The sequence below is a fragment of the Notolepis coatsorum genome, assembly GCF_963971535.1.
Source record: "Notolepis coatsorum genome assembly, chromosome: 12".
Taxonomy (NCBI): domain Eukaryota; kingdom Metazoa; phylum Chordata; class Actinopteri; order Aulopiformes; family Paralepididae; genus Notolepis; species Notolepis coatsorum.
The window spans coordinates 85934579-85951794 of NC_140176.1; the positions used below are offsets into that span (position 1 = coordinate 85934579).

The 17216-nt window shown below is 43.9% G+C and overlaps 1 protein-coding gene across 1 annotated transcript in view; it reads left to right on the plus strand.

The window, feature by feature from the left end:
* Window positions 1-17216, plus strand: part of lrrc30a (leucine rich repeat containing 30a) — a gene marked incomplete at its 5' end in the record, with an annotated part of 44437 nt that overhangs the window by 18533 nt on the left and 8688 nt on the right. Inside the window, 3 exons of the mRNA XM_084325926.1 lie at window positions 1827-1961; window positions 5463-5596; window positions 16195-16243. Of these exons, the coding sequence (XP_084182052.1) occupies window positions 1827-1961; window positions 5463-5596; window positions 16195-16243 (318 nt within the window). The remainder of the gene's footprint in view (window positions 1-1826; window positions 1962-5462; window positions 5597-16194; window positions 16244-17216) is intronic.

Consider the following 17216-nt stretch of genomic DNA (forward strand, 5'->3'; position numbering starts at 1 on the left):
TCCTCTCCAGTTGTATCCAGTGATATAGATCCACCTGTCAAAGGAGTTGGATGAGTGGTTCATTCACAGTTCAATATCCAACACCAGACATGCAAGCCGAAAAGAACGCTACTCAGCTTTTAGTAGAGTTAGAGTTGATCCCCATTGTCAAGGCATCACACTGGTTTCTGCTCTGTAGTGGTTGGGGTGGTCTGCCATTCCATATCTCCTTCCTGGGCTTTATCTCCAAGCTTTGGCCCATGATGTCATAATCTTCCTATAGGAATGCAGGCACAAAAATACAGCCCGCAGCCTTGCCCCAATTAGTCCAATCACACAGTTCCAGCTGCCTCTGATCAGAATCAGAAATCAGAATCAGAAAGGTCTTTATTGCCAAGTATACTTTTCACAAACAAGGAATTTGCTTTGGACGTGCGACATTAGCGGACAGACATTAACAGACAGATAATACAATAAAGTAGTTGAGTAAAATAAAATGAAATATGAGCTAAGTTAAGCACAATAGAATAATATATTTATGAAATAAAATATAGGCCAGGGCTGTACGACTGTATAAGAGGTTGAATAAGATTATGTGGGATATAAACTAAATTAAATATAGCTCAATAGATAGATATAGTACAATTATAAGTAAACATAAAATAGGAATAGGAGTAGGCCAGGGCTGTGCAACTGGGCAGATGTGGTCAATTATACAATTATATACACTAGTTAGAATGAAGTAACAATACAGTGGGCAAGTATATAGTCCAGTAGGGTGTGTTAATGTAACACTCAATGTTACATCTCAATCAATGTTAATGTTCCTAATGATGAGGCCGTCACACTAGAGCTGGGCGGTTCCTGACTCACCGGAAACACAGCGGGCTCAGATGATAATTATGTATATGTCATTAATTTCGTCGTCGCTGAAAATGAGGGAAACCTCCGTGCCTTTCGTGAATAAATAAAGGTTGAATAAATGCGGTTTACTAACTTCACTCCAGTCAGTGAATCTAAGTAATACGTTAAATATTGCAATAAACAAGTGGTTAAACACACTGGTGTTCATTGTGTGGCTGATATATTTCATGCACATGCTATGATGATGATGATGATGATGATGATGATGATGATGATGATGATGATGAGGATGATGGTGATTATTATGATTATTATTATCAGTAGTAGTGGTATAGACTAGTAATGCATATTTTATTGTAAGCAAAACAACAACAAACTATAGTTATATTATTATTCAAGACAAAAATAGGCTTATACGCTACTTTAGGACTGTACAACTTAAGGAGTATTATAGCTTTTGTGAATTCTTACCATGGGGGGGGGGGGGGGGGGGGGGGAACTCAGTCACCTTCAAAGCCCTCCATAGCCTGGCCCCCCCCCTACCTGACTGATCTCCCCTGATTTTCCCTTACTCTCTTCCCGACTGTCTCCCCTACTCACTCCCGTATTTGTTATCCGTTACTCGTGGTTTTATGTGTATTCGTATTGTTCTCCGTTTCCCTGTGGTTCTATGTTTCTTTGTTTTCTTTGTTCCTTTTTTGCCTATTGTCAGCGACTTTGGGTCTTTGAAAAGCGCTATACAAAATAAATGAATTATTCTTATTATTATTCAGTGACTCAAGTGACGGATCACTTTAGTGAGTGACTCAGAGTCGATAAAATGAACCGGAATTACCACCACTACTTCACTACTTCGCACAAGGTTCTCATCACAACAAGGTCACCATGGTAACACATGGTAACACTCTCTCTCTCTCTGTCTCCCCTTTACCTCTCCCCCTCCTCCTTTCTCTCTCTCTCCTTTACCTCTCCCCCTCTTCTAGGTGTTGAGTCTTGCTAACAACCAGCTGACCACACTTCCCTCATCTCTGTCAGCTCTGACCAGACTCAGGAAGCTGAATGTCAGCCACAACCTCATCACACACATCCCTGGCTGTGTCTACACCATGACGACTCTTGTAGGTTTACACAATCAGTTACTTAGTAGTTAGTCAGTTAAATATAGGTACTTAGTTAGTTGGTTAGTAAGTCAGTCACATATCATTGGTTAATTAGTACTTAGCCAGTTAGTAGTTCTGTATCACTCTAGCTCCCGCTCTGCGTCTCTATGCATATATCTCGCTTCAGCATATATACACTGAATACATTTCAAAATGTACCTTTAAATGCCAGCATTCATCTGGCCACACCCCCATCCGCTTACCTATATAAGCAGGGGTGGTGCCACACACTCATCTCCTTCTCAAATTTCATCACAAGCAATGTGTTGCTATATGCCCACTTGACGTGGAGAAAAATATTGGCTGGAAAAGCAATGTTTACGGGGAAAGGAAGAACAAGGAGATACGTTGACATCATATCTTTATTTTCTCTCTCACTATTTTCGAGAAAATACGGTGATATTGTCTTCGTACTGGAGTGTCTGGAAGATGGTGATCATTCTAAAAATCCTCCACCGGTTTTCGTATTGGGAGCACGCCGCTGCATGCCTCTCAACTGCAGTTCCTTGCTGTGTTGGTTGGGGTGAAACCTTTCAGGACACAGCTGAACTGTAGGACGCGCCGCTGTTGTGAGAAGCGGTGGGGTTCAGGTTGGGTGAGTACTGTTTGCTTGCGGCTCCACTTGTCTGTTAGTGCTATGGGGGCTAACTGACAATGTTTACGAACACCGGCCCCAGTTTAAGGTTTTTTGGTTCAGCCTCTTGGGCAGCAGCGGAAGACCTTGATCTGAAGCCCATTATAGTTTGACTAGTGGGCCACGACCATTAACACTGGTGATCCCTGTGTTTTCTGGACGAGTGGATATCTCTCTGTCACCGTGTTAAGGCCCCATCTTTCATAGCCAAATGAGAGTATTCCCTCACGAGGAGATATGGGCATAGATGTTCTTTAGCGGAAGATCTGTGTTCAAAGTCAGCTACACAGGCCAGTTGGGTATTGTGCTGGCTCCGTCGGGTGTTGATAAAATCACCGTTGTAAAACTGTGTTAACATCTTGTTTATCTTTTCTCTTAAAAAGTGAGGAGGGTTTCAGAACGGCGGCCTGTCTGGGTGAGTGTTATATCATTGTGTACAAGTTCAGGTGATAGCTGCTTAGCTTACGGTTAGCCAGTCAGCTGTTAGCTGCGGCGTTAGCCTGTGCTGTGATCACTAGGAAACGTTAGCTTGCTGCTATCGGCCAAGGCCCAGCGCGGGGTGGTTTCGGCTCCTCGCGCGCCGCCGCAAGCTCCCCTCTGGTCGCGTGCGCCGTTCGCTCTGCGTCTCGCGGGCAGGGGCAGTAGCGACCGACGGTTGGAGCGGCCGTTAGCTTAATGCTACTCTGTTGAACGTGCTTTGATTATAACATGTTTTAAACACTCTTGACTACGACGTCATCTGGGTTTGCCCTTGACCCCGTGATTCTGGGGGCAGTAACGAGGTTGTTTCCTCCGTTCGTTCCCGGGTGGCATGCGGGTTGTGCGTGTGTGTAGTCGTGGGGTCAAGCCACGGTCTGCTCACCCTGTGCGTTGAGTTGCTTGAGTGCCTCTTCGCACGGTCGGGTCCGTCGCCCTCCCGTGAAGCCACCAATAGGGGGGTGCCCTCCATTAGGGGGGTCGGGGGGGCTCGGCCCTCCCTGTTCTGATGGTTGTGGGGGGCCTTCAGCGGGGTGTATTTGTCGAGCTTCTAGCTCCCGCTCAGCTCCTATTATGCATAGAGACGCAGAGCGGGAGCTAGAGTGATACAGAACGTTAGGTTATGACTATAACCAAGTTCTGTTAACACTAGTGGACGCTCTGCGTCTAGACGCCGCTGCGGCCCTTGATTTTTCATTGTGGTGAAATTTGTTGGGAAGGAGATGAGTGTGTGGCACCACCCCTGCTTATATAGGTACGCGGATGGGGGTGTGGCCAGATGAATGCTGGCATTTAAAGGTACATTTTGAAATGTATTCAGTGTATATATGCTGAAGCGGATATATGCATAGAGACGCAGAGCGTCCACTAGTGTTAACAGAACTTGGTTATAGTTTTGATTGATTGATTGAAAACTTTATTAACAGATTGCAGAATGGGTACAATACAGTACAGCTCAATACACACAATTGTTAAGGGGATGCAGACCAGAGAAAGACTTTCGTCTTGTTTACATCAGGTCCCCCATTTTCAATTCATCAGGACATATATGACATACATGACATACAGATAGTCAGTACTGCTACATCTATACATTTATGACATACCAGATTTGCAAATACAGTACTGTTTGTGATACAGAAGGAGTCAAGAAAAGGGAGTATATACATTTGACGTAGAAACTGTACATTGGAGGAGGTTGGGTGGGGGGGGGTTGGGTACATTGGGATATTGACAACCATACTGGGTCATTTACATTGGAGGTGGTTGGGGGGGGCACACTGTATAAACAAGCAAAACTGTACATTGAGGGGGGGGGGGGAGGAGACACTGTATAAACAAACAAAATTGTACATTGGACTATTGACAAAACCATACTAGTTAAATGACTGTACATTGGAGGGGGTTGGGTTAGGATATTTACAGGGGCCAGTGTTGAATTGCAGTCTCCCGTAGGTGTCCCTTGAGAGAGGTTTTGAAAGTGGGTAGTGATCCACATTCCTTTACAGCTTTGGGTAGGGCGTTCCACATTGATGTGGCATAATTGCGAAACGTGTTTAGTCCCTTATTTGAGCCGAATCTGGGTTTAACATGATTTGTGGAGCTCCCTCTGGTGTTGTGATCGTGGTATTCACTGACCTTTGGGAAGTATTTTGACATGTACATGGGTACCTTGGTCGTGTAGTGTATCTTGTAGACCAGGCCCATTGCAAGTTGCTGTACTCTGTCGTCTACTCTAAGCCATCCTAGGTTGTCAAAGTGGGCAGGGGTGAGGTGGGTTCTAGGAGTAAGGTCAAGCAGTAGTCTGACCAGTTTGTTTTGAGATGTTTGTAATTTTGTTTTTAGCGCCTTTGAGGTGCTTTGGTACCATGAGGTGCAAGCATAGTCGTAGTACCCCTGAAGTCATAACCTAACGTTAGTTAGTCAGTCAATCAGTCAGTTTCATCATTAGTTAGTTAGTTAGTTAGTTAGTTAGTTAGTTAGTTAGTTAGTTAGTTAGTTAGTTAGTTAGTTAGTTAGATAATTTGTTAGTTGAAAAGTTATTTAGTCAGCTTGTTGGATAGTTAATTACCTGTGTCTGTGTCTGTCTGTCTGTCTGTCTGTCTGTCTGTCTGTCTGTCTGTCTGTCTGTCTGTCTGTCTGTCTGTCTGTCTGTCTGTCTGTCTGTCTGTCTGTCTGTCTGTCTGTCTGTCTGTCTGTCTGTCTGTCTGTCTGTCTGTCTCTCTCTCTCTCTCTCTCTCTCTCTCTCTCTCTCTCTCTCTCTCTCTCTCTCTCTCTCTCTCTCTCTCTCTCTCTCTCTCTCTCTCTCTCTCTCTCTCTCTCTCTCTCTCTCTCTCTCTCTCTCTCAGGTGTTTCTCCATCTGGCCTGTAATAATCTAGAGAGCCTACCAGAGAACATCCAGGCTCTGACAGAGTTGAAGACCCTGATAGTGGAAGAAAACAGTCTGCACTCGCTTCCCAAGGCTCTTTGCTGCCTCCACAAGTACAATACTGTTACTGCTGCTACTACTACTGCTTGATTGATTGATTGAAAACGTTATTTAACAGATTGCAGAATGGGTACAATACAGTACAGCCCAATACACACAATTGTTAAGGGTATGCAGACCAGAGAAATACTTTCGTCTTGTTTACATTTTCAATTCATAATGACCGTTATGACAATATACAGATATAAAAATCTAATCTAATCTAAACTAATCATGACATTTATGACATACATGACATACAGATATGCAGTACTGTTACATTTGTGACATACAAGATATGCAAATATGCAGTACTGTTAAACAGAGATCCTAACAGTAAATATATACATACGAGGGGGATGCTACTGCTACTGCTACTGCTACTGCTACTGCTACTACTGCTACTGCTACTGCTACTGCTACTGCTGCTACTGCTACTACTACTGCTTCTACTACTACTACTACTACTACTACTGCTACTACTACTACTACTACTACTACTACTACTACTACTACTACTACTACTACTACTACTACTACTACTACTACTACTACTACTACTACTACTACTACTATTACTATACTACTACTACTATACTGCTACTACAACTGCTACTATTACTAGGGGAGAACGGGGATGGTTGTCACACGGGTAGTTTCAAGTTTCTTTAATAGTTGTCATACAGAAGTACAGAATACTTTTATACAAAATGCTTCTTACTGTTACGCTCCAGAGACTGTGCTAGACAAGATAAGTATGAAATAAAATAAAGTAGCATGTAAAAAGAAGTAAAAATAGATGTCACAGTGTTCAGTATAGACATATGTACAATGTTCGATGCAGACTAGAAGTAACTGAGTTACCATACAATATACAATATACTATGCAATATACTAATATACAATACTATATAGTGCAAAGCAGAAATGGGATGAGGTACAATTTAGGTACAATTTACAGTAAGGTGTACGAGTTGTAGTGCAAATCCTTTACCAATCAATATAAAGTGTGTTTAGGTGATCTAAAGTGTGGAGAGTGGGTGCTGCAGTGTGTTGGTTGTTTAAAGTGAGTGTGTGCGTGTGGATGTGTGTGCTGTGTGCATTTGATGGTTGTTGCATAGTGTTTATTGTTCGTTGAGCAGCCTGATGGCCTGGGGATAGAAGCTTCTTCTGAGTCTTTCTGTGCTCGCCTTGAGACTCCGGTATCGCTTGCCTGACCGCAGCAGTTCAAAGAGGCAGTTGTTCGGGTGGCTGGAGTCCTTGATGATTCTCTTAGCCTTGCCCCTGCACTGCTTGTTGTAAATGTTCTGGAGGGTGGGAAGCCCCCCTCCAATTGTGCGTTCCGCTGAACGTGTCACTCTTTGTAGTCTGCTTCGGTCATGTGCAGTGCTATTCCCAAACCAGGAGGTGATGTTGCCAGTCAGGATGCTCTCTATTGTACATGAGTAGAAGTTCTTAAGGATCTTCTGACTGACTTGGAACTTCCTTAGGCGCCTGAGGAAGTAGAGGCGTTGTCGTGCCTTCTTCACAACACTGTCAATGTGTGTGGTCCATGTCAAGTCCTCGGATATGTGGGCTCCGAGGTACTTGAAACTGTTCACTCTCTCAACCGGTGCCCCGTCGATGCTGAGGGGGCTGTAGTCCTTGACCCCCGACTTCCTAAAGTCCACAATCATCTCCTTTGTTTTGCTGACGTTCAGGGAGAGTCTGTTCTCCTGGCACCATCCCGCCAGGACCTTGACCTCTTCCAGGTAGGCCCTCTCGTCCTTTTTTTTTTTTTTTTTTTTTTAACCTTTATTTAACCAGGAAGTCCCATTGAGATACAAGATCTCTTTTGCAAGGGAGACCTGGCCAAGATGACAGCAATAACACCCGAAAACATCAGACAGCAATAAAATGTGCGGTACATCACACAAGAACATAATAAAAGTGCATGTACACAATACACAATACATCACACGTAAACATAAAAACACAAAACAGAACAGTCTACATAATGGATGATGGATGAGGAGGTGCAGTTGCCTGCTCTCACCACCTGGGGTCTGCCCGTCTGTCACATTCATTATATTTCGCTACCAAAAGGCGCTTTCTCCCATATTTTGGTATGGAAATGTCCAGAATTGGGATCAGAGCTCACCTACATAGTCTTCTTTGGAGTAGGACAGCTGAACTTTAGGTGAGAGGACTTTTTGTGTTTTTCATGTGGAATTGTAAATATTCAGCTCCTCAGTATATTTCTTCTAGGATTTTACACAATTGGTTTATAATAAAACTATTGTTACCCTTAAAAAGTGTGAAGGGAAAGCTATAGTTTAGATTGTTGTTGGCTAACTAACACATTTTTAGATGGTTGTTAGCCTTGATACTAGCAAGACATTCCAGTTGGTCGTCACATTTTCTTTGGGGTTGGTTGTCACATGTGACAAGCACATGACAGTGCTTTAATGAGCACAACATGGACTGTTTCTTCACCAACTTGGAGGTGATGGATGGACTACTACTGCTACTACTACTGCTACTGCTACTAATACTACTATTATTGCTGCTACTACTACTACTACTACTACTACTACTACTACTACTACTACTACTACTACTGGCACTGCTACTGCTACTAATACTACTATTATTGCTGCTACTACTACTACTACTACTTCTACTACTACTACTACTACTACTACTACTACTACTACTACTACTACTACTACTACTACTACTACTACTACTACTACTACTACTACTACTACTACTACTACTACTACTACTATTACTATTACTACTACTACTACTACTACTACTACTACTACTACTACTACTACTACTTCTACTACTGTAAGAGCCAAACCTTGAAAGTTTATATTTTGAATATATTTGTATTTTATATATTTAGAAAACGAGCAGTAGTTTAATTTGTAATGCTGTGGTATGCTATAAGCCATATTTATAGTTTAGTTGCGAATTATTTCTAAGAATTAACATTACATGTACGTTAGATGTGTTACTGCGCATGTGCGAGAGTCTTTATATGCAGTGAACTTGAAGTGCCTAGTTAGTAGTGAGACAGTGCCCATGCAGTATGGAAGCACATAACTTTTTGACCGTAGTCCAAAACGTAGTCTACCGATCCTAATTCGATCAATATCCTGTTGAAGAATGATGTTGTATATTGTGTGACTGCCCAAAGAAAGTAAAGAACCTTCAAACGTAATCCTGGAGTCCGTGAGTGTACATCATAACTGTGGATACAGATTTGTATTACCATTGGACACGAGTCTGAAACTTTTTTGCTGCACGCACTGAAAACGAAATGGTAAACGAAACTCAGAAGAAATTCTGCCATTACATTAGTCAAAAAGTTGTCTAACCAAGAGGAAATATTGCTATTGACATTGTTATCAAGAAAATAAACTGGCTATTGGAAGAGTTAGTTAAAGAAGCCCCTCGTTGACGACGAAAGCAGGAGCTAGCAACGATCAGCATGTGGACTCGTGACATGACGTCAGCTTTAGAACCTAACGTTACTTTGCTGAGCTAAACTGGATGACGACGTTGCAAAAACGAAACAAATAAGAACATTGTGCATGTCAACTGAATAAAGAAAAGTGTCTAGTGTCTCATGTGACACCTGAAGAACTCAAAGGGTTAAATCATTACCGTTCTCTTCCCACGTTGTGTCTTCTCATCAATAACAACAAAGATGGCCGACGGTGAAACTGCAGCGAAACTCACGGAGCCTGAGCCAGAGGGTGCAGTTACACAGAATGTCCGCAAGAGGGAGCTAACACCCAAGGGATTAGAGGACAAGCTGACTGGGCTTATAAAAGCCAGAAGATGCAAGCTAGGACAATTAACTGCAAAGTCAAACGAAATAGAAAGTCGTCTGGCAAATGAAGAGGAACAAGCCCCTGATATAACTATTGTACAAAGGGAAATAAGAATGTATGACACATTCTATCAAGAATTTACACACGTTAATCACTTGGTGCTGTTATATCTCAGTGATGAAGAAGAAAAGAATGCTGATCAAGACCTGTGGTTTCAGCCTAAAGCAGATAAATGTGAACAATTTATCACAAAGATACAAGAATGGATTCAGGCTGCAATATGTAACAATGAGGTGACAAGTAAGGACAGTGTGTCTAATGCAGCCACAGGTGCTTCTACTACAAGTTCAGCACGCATTAAAGAAGAAGCAACCAGAGCTGCCCTCATGGCACAGAAGACAGCCCTGACAGAAATGCAGGCATTAGACAAAAAAGAAGCAAAGCTTAAAGCTGAACGGGAACAGTTAGAGATCAATACAGCTCTAGCAGTATCCAATGCAAAGATCAAAGTGTATCAGGAATGTGAGGAACAGCGGAGCAATGTGAGCAGGAACAAACGCGTGTCGACTACGCTGCGCCAGGTAAAATCGGAGTCTGGAGCTGGGTATGGCTGCACGAGTGGCTCCCAACCCGCCAAGCCACAAAAGAAAGAAACGTCCACGTTTCCAGTGAAAAGTACTTCCAAGCAAAAACATACTCATCTGAGACCTGATACAGAACAATATGATGATCATCAACTACACGATGACAGTCCGCAACAAATGGACAGTGCTAGAGAAATATATCGGCTCATTCAGCGACAGACAGACCTCGCTGAAATGCTCGCAAAGAACCAGGAGCTCTCTCGTTTGCCACAAAGAGACGTGCCAGTGTTCAGTGGAGAACCATTAGAGTTCAGATCCTTCATGAGAGCTTTCAATCATGCTATTGATGCACGAGCCGACAGCAGCGCTGACAAACTGTACTTCTTAGAGCAGTACACCAGAGGGGAACCACAGGACCTCGTGAAGAGCTGCCACCATATGACTGCAGTGCGTGGATATGCAGAGGCAGTGAGACTGCTTCATGAACGTTACGGAGACCCGCTGAAGATCGCAGACTCTTTGATCAACAAGGCTTGCAAGTGGCCGTTGATAAAGTCAGAGGATGGGAAAGCCCTCAGCGCTTTTTCAGTGTTTCTTGTGAGCTGTCGCAACGCTATGGAAGATGTCGATTACATGGAAGAGATGGACAATCCGACGACCATGAGGGAGGTTGTTGCTAAGCTGCCATTCAAGATGAGAGAGAGATGGAGAGTTCATGCATATGACCTTCAAGAACGCCGTCGGAGGCGAGCCAAGTTTACAGATCTGGTGAGCTTCGTAGATCGCCAAGCAAAGATCACATCTGACCCTCTCTTTGGAGATCTCGACTCTGCAACAGCGGACAAGAAAGATACAAAGAAACCTCAGCACGGAAAGAAAGATCAAAGAGAAGCTAAAAGGGGAAGCAGCTTCGCTACCAGTGCTGAACAAGTGGATGATGAAAAAGGTGAATCATCAAAATCAAAGGATGCTACATACTTCAACTGTGCCTTTACAAAGCCATGTGTGTTCTGTGAGAAAGGTCACACCCTGGAAGAATGTCGCAAGCTAAGAGACAAACCACATAAGGAAAGAGTGGAGTTTCTGAAGAGGAACGGCTTCTGTTTCGGCTGCCTGGTGAAAGGCCACCTTAGCAAGGAGTGTAAAAAGAAAATGACATGTGAACACTGTTCCATGAAGCATCCCAGCATGCTACATTTTGCAAGGCAAGACAAAGGTGCAAAGGAGAAGACAACAGAAGTTGCCTCAAAAGAAGATGAACCCGCCTCCCAAGCCAGTACAGAGGAAAACAAAGTGTTAAGTGCCTGCACTGAGGCCGGAGACAACTGCGTGCTCGCCATAGTGCCAGTCAGAGTAAAGAACAAGAAAAGCAACAAAGCTGTGGAGGTCTATGCATTCATGGACCCAGGCAGCTCTGCAACGTTTTGTACAGAGACACTGGCAGAGCGATTGAACATTCAAGGCAGAAAGACGGAGCTAGTGCTAAGCACCATCAATGCAAAGAAGCGAGTGGAGAGTTACATCCTCACTGACTTGGAAGTTAGTGGGTTAGAGGAGAATAACTTCATTGAACTGTCCAAAGTGTTCACACAGAGGAACATCCCTGTCTCCGTGAAGAACGTTCCACAACAAAAGGATGTTGACAAATGGCCGTACCTCAACGAAGTCAGGTTGCCACGCATCAACGCCGAAGTGGAGCTTCTCATTGGAACAAGAGAACACAAGCTGCTAGAGCCATGGAAAGTGATCCACAGCCAAGCAAACGGACCATATGCGGTCAAAACTGCTCTTGGGTAGATTCTGAATGGTCCACTGGAAGAGCCAACGGACACTACAGCGAGTGACAGTGAACAATCAAGTGCTGCAGTGAACAGAATTGCTGTCGAGACTGATGATATAGAACGGCTTCTTCTCCAGCAATATAACCACGACTTTCCCGAACGAAACTGCGATGACAAGTTAGAGATGTCACAAGAGGACCATCGTTTCATGGACTTTGTGTCAGGCTCTGCACGCTATGTGGATGGACATTACTACATAAATCTTCCGCTGAAGAGAGCGAGTGTCCAAATGTCAAACAATCGAAGTGCTGCTATGCAGCGAGCACTAAACCTCAAGACCAAGCTGAAGAGGAATCCTGAGTTCCATGCAGAGTACACCAGCTTCATGTGTGACATGATTAACGCAGGATATGCAGTGAAAGTACCAACAAGACTGTTAAGTCGTCAGGATGGAAAAGTATGGTACTTTCCCCATCATGGAGTCTTCCACCCACAGAAGAAAAGGATTCGTGTGGTGTTTGACTGTGGCGCCAGCTACCAAGGAGTCTCATTGAACAGTGAGCTTCTACAAGGACCAGACCTAACGAACACCCTGGTCGGAGTGTTGACTCGCTTCAGACAGGAGCCGGTCGCCATGATGGCTGACATCGAACAGATGTACTACCAAGTGCGCATGCCTGATGAAGACACCGATCTCTTGCGCTTCCTGTGGTGGCCCGAGGGAGACATCACCCAGGACATCGCTGAGTACAAGATGGTTGTGCACCTCTTCGGTGCGACCTCCTCACCCAGCTGCGCCACATTTGCTCTACAGAGGACAGCACAAGAGAATAGGAGCAAGGCTCCACCTGAGGCTGTAGACACAGTTCTCAAGAACTTTTATGTAGACAACTGTCTAAAGTCGGTCTCCAACGAAACTCAAGCTATCGCCCTACGAGCAGACCTCACCGCATTGTGCGCCGACGGAGGTTTTCACCTGACCAAATGGACAAGTAACAGTCGCAGGCTGCTTGCGTCTGTCCCAGACAACGAAAGAGCAAACGAACTGAGAGACCTGGATCTGACCAACGATGCTCTCCCTGTGGAAAGGGTCTTAGGAGTGTTGTGGTGCATCGAGTCCGACTCATTCAAGTTCAGGATCAATCTTAAAGACAGACCCATCACAAGACGAGGAATCCTTTCAGTAATCAGCTCTATCTACGACCCTCTGGGTTTCCTTGCCCCAGCAATCCTCCCTGCAAAGATGCTCATGCAGCAGCTGTGCAAAGAAAGGCTTGCATGGGACGACGAAATTCCTAAAAAGTTTGCCCAAAAATGGAACACGTGGCTGCAAGAGCTTCACCAACTGTCAGAAGTGGGTGTGACCAGATGTGTAAGACCAGTGGACTTCGGACCTGTTGCAGAAGCACAGCTTCATCACTTTTCTGACGCGTCTGAAAATGGATACGGGACAGTCTCCTACCTCAGACTGACAAGCAGCAATGGACAGGTTCACTGCGCCTTCATGATGGGACGAGCCTGTGTTGCTCCAACAAAGCAAACTACTATTCCACGAATGGAATTGACAGCAGTGGTAGTGGCCGTGAACACTGACAAGATGTTGAGACGAGAGCTCCAGATGGACCTTCATGACTCGACATTCTGGACTGACAGCACAACCGTGTTGAGATATATAGAGAATGAAACACTGCGTTTCAAGACCTTCGTTGCCAACCGTGTCGCCACCATCAGAGACGCAACGAAGGCGCACCAATGGAAGTATGTCAATACCTCAATCAACCCTTCCGACTGTGCTTCCAGGGGGCTTACACCTACCAAGTTCATGGAGAGCCCTAGCTGGTTTCATGGTCCAGCTTTCCTTCGAGAACCAGAGAGTCAATGGCCGGACAGACCTGCCGAGATGAAGGTCGAAGAGAACGACAGCGAGGTGAGACACGTACACCTTACACACGCAGTCGAAGACACAGACGCTGTGAACAAGCTGATCAACCACCATTCCAGCTGGTACAGATTGAAAAGAGCCGTCGCCTGGATTCTCCGACTGAAGGATATGCTGCTACAGCGCTGTAGGAAGAAGAAGACAGATCTACAAACAGATCCCGATCGTCAAACAAGAACTGACAACCAGAACGACAACAAGACGATGCCAGACCTGGGCACCTTGACAGTTGAATGTCTAACGAGAGCTGAGATGGAGATCATCAGATTCACTCAAACCCAGCATTTCCCTGAAGAAGTACTCATGCTGGAGAAAGGAAGCAACGTGAAGAAGAGCAGTCATCTAACAAAGCTTGACCCAGTGATCCAGGATGGAGTTCTGAGGGTCGGAGGCCGTCTCTGTGCATCTGCTATGCCGGAGCATGTGAAGCATCCGGTCATCATCCCAAAGGATTCGCACGTCACTACACTGATTCTGAGAGACACTCATGAGAAAATCGGACACTGTGGAAGAAACTATATGCTCTCACGTTTGCGTCAAAGGTATTGGATCCCCTCAGCGAACTCAATGGTGAGGAAGTTCTTGTCAAGATGTGTGGTCTGCAGAAAAGTCAAAGGCAAGACCCTCGGACAAAAGATGGCAAACTTGCCTCCAGACAGGCTAGAACCTGACAAGCCCCCTTTCACTAACGTAGGGGTGGATTATTTTGGTCCGTTTGACGTGAAGCAGGGCCGCAGCACTGTGAAGAGATATGGCGTCCTGTTTACCTGTCTCACTACGCGAGCAGTACACCTTGAAGTAGCGCACTCGCTTGACACTGACTCGTGTGTGAATGCAATCCGTCGTTTTCTGTGCAGGAGAGGACAAGTAGCAATTATGCGCTCAGACAATGGGACAAATTTCGTAGCCGCTGAGCGTGAGCTGCGAGAGTCGATTCAGCAGTGGAATCAAGCAAAGATTCAAGATGCACTGATGCAAAGAGGAATCAAATGGGTTTTCAACCCACCTGCAGGCTCACATTTTGGAGGAGTCTGGGAGAGACAGATCCGATCTGTAAGGAAAGTAATGAGATCTGTGCTGAAGGAACAAACAGTCAGTGATGAGTGTCTACACACATTGCTGTGTGAAGTGGAATACATACTAAATGACAGACCACTCACAACAACAACAGACGACCCTTCAGACCTCGAAGCATTGACCCCTAACCACTTACTACTGATGAAGAAGCAGCCGCCTGGACTGTTCAGCAAGGAGGATTCATACGCACGCAGAAGATGGAAGCAGATACAATATCTCGCCGACTTATTCTGGAAGCGATGGGTGCGTGAGTTCCTTCCCCAGTTGCAAGAGCGTCAGCGATGGACCCAGATCAAGAAGAATCTGTCAATTGGAGATGTCGTCATGATCTTGGATGAATCAGCGCCACGGAGCTCATGGTTGCTGGGAAGAGTCGCTCAGATCATTCCCGATGCAAACGGACTTGTGAGGCGTGTGCTGGTCAAGACGAAGACGAACACCCTTGAAAGACCTGTCGACAAGCTGTGTCTCATCTATGAGCAGGACAGTTAAACAAAAGAACTTTGATCTACGTATCTTTTGTACGTTCATTACATTCACGCTAGAATTTGATTAGCATATAGGATAATGCTTTATGTTTGGAAATTTACGTTGGCTCTAGTTTGTTTATTGAGTAATTGGCAGCCTGCTTGTCTTCCAATTAGAGGCCGGAATTTGTAAGAGCCAAACCTTGAACGTTTATATTTTGAATATATTTGTATTTTATATATTTAGAAAACGAGCAGTAGTTTAATTTGTAATGCTGTGGTATGCTATAAGCCATATTTATAGTTTAGTTGCGAATTATTTCTAAGAATTAACATTACATGTACGTTAGATGTGTTACTGCGCATGTGCGAGAGTCTTTATATGCAGTGAACTTGAAGTGCCTAGTTAGTAGTGAGACAGTGCCCATGCAGTATGGAAGCACATAACTTTTTGACCGTAGTCCAAAACGTAGTCCACCGATCCTAATTCGATCTATATCCTGTTGAAGAATGATGTTGTATATTGTGTGACTGCCCAAAGAAAGTAAAGAATCTTCAAACGTAATCCTGGAGTCCGTGAGTGTACATCATAACTGTGGATACAGATTTGTATTACCATTGGACACGAGTCTGAAACTTTTTTGCTGCACGCACTGAAAACGAAATGGTAAACGAAACTCAGAAGAAATTCTGCCATTACAACTACTACTACTACTACTACTACTACTACTACTACTACTACTACTACTACTACTACTACTACTACTACTACTACTACTACTACTACTATTACTGCTGCTGCTGGGTGATTACAAAGCTCTTCTCTCCTCATGCCCTCTCCTAATGTCTCATCCCCTTTTGTCTTTTCTCTCCTCTTCCATTTTCTTCTCCTCTCCTCTCCTCCCCTTCTCTCCTCTCCTCTCCTCTCCTCTTTCAGACTAGAGTTATTGAATGTGGATTTTAATTACATTAAAGATGTCCCCGAGGTAAGGATTCATGATAATATTTATACTGGATTGATGATAATATTTATACTGGATTCATGGCAATATATATACTAGATTCATGGTAATAATTATACTGGATTCATGGTAATATTTAAACTAGATTATTGGTAATATTTATACTAGTTTCATTGTATTAGATTCATGCTAAATTGTGGTAATATTTATACTAGATTGATGGTAATATTTATACTGGATTCATGGTGATATTTAAACTAGATTCATAATTTATACTTTGTTTTATTTGTTTATTTAGACGAGACAGAGCATATTAATGGACACTACAAATAAATGCAGTGTAAATACACCGGATTTAGCAAGGCTGCTAGTTTTCATCTGCAATCCCCACAAAAAACATAAAAACGAAACAGGCAGGCAGTGAAGCATATCATACTACGAGACAAAGCATAAAAACATACATACAAGAAACAAAGTACATCTATATGGTTTAGCAGCATTTTTACAGGGCAATACAGAATTGTATGAAAGTGTTTTCATGTAATATAGGATTTGTTGTCAAGGTGCACTACTAGACTATTAGACTATACATGGTCACAGTTTGGTTGTGTGTTTGGTTGTCGAGTAACCATTTTTCTTTTAGATTGAACTTAAAGGATGGAAATGATGTACAATCTCTTATGGTCAAAGGTAGATCATTCCTAACAGCCCTGAAACTGAGAGGATGTTTTTACTGAAGATGGTTTGCCGGCCGGGCACTTTGCAATCCCCTCTAGTGGTTGCCCTAGTGCTGATTCCTCTATCCGGCTTCCTTTCTATGAATTCCCTCAGTGGGGGCGGGAACAGACCATGCAGGGTCTAAATAGCCTGTTTAAAAACTTTACAATTGGCAAACCTAAAATAATTGTACCTCTGAAGAATATGACAGTGGTGATATGAGTGAGGTTTCTTATCAAACACTTTAAGCGCACTCTTGTATAGCTGTTCTATGGGTTTG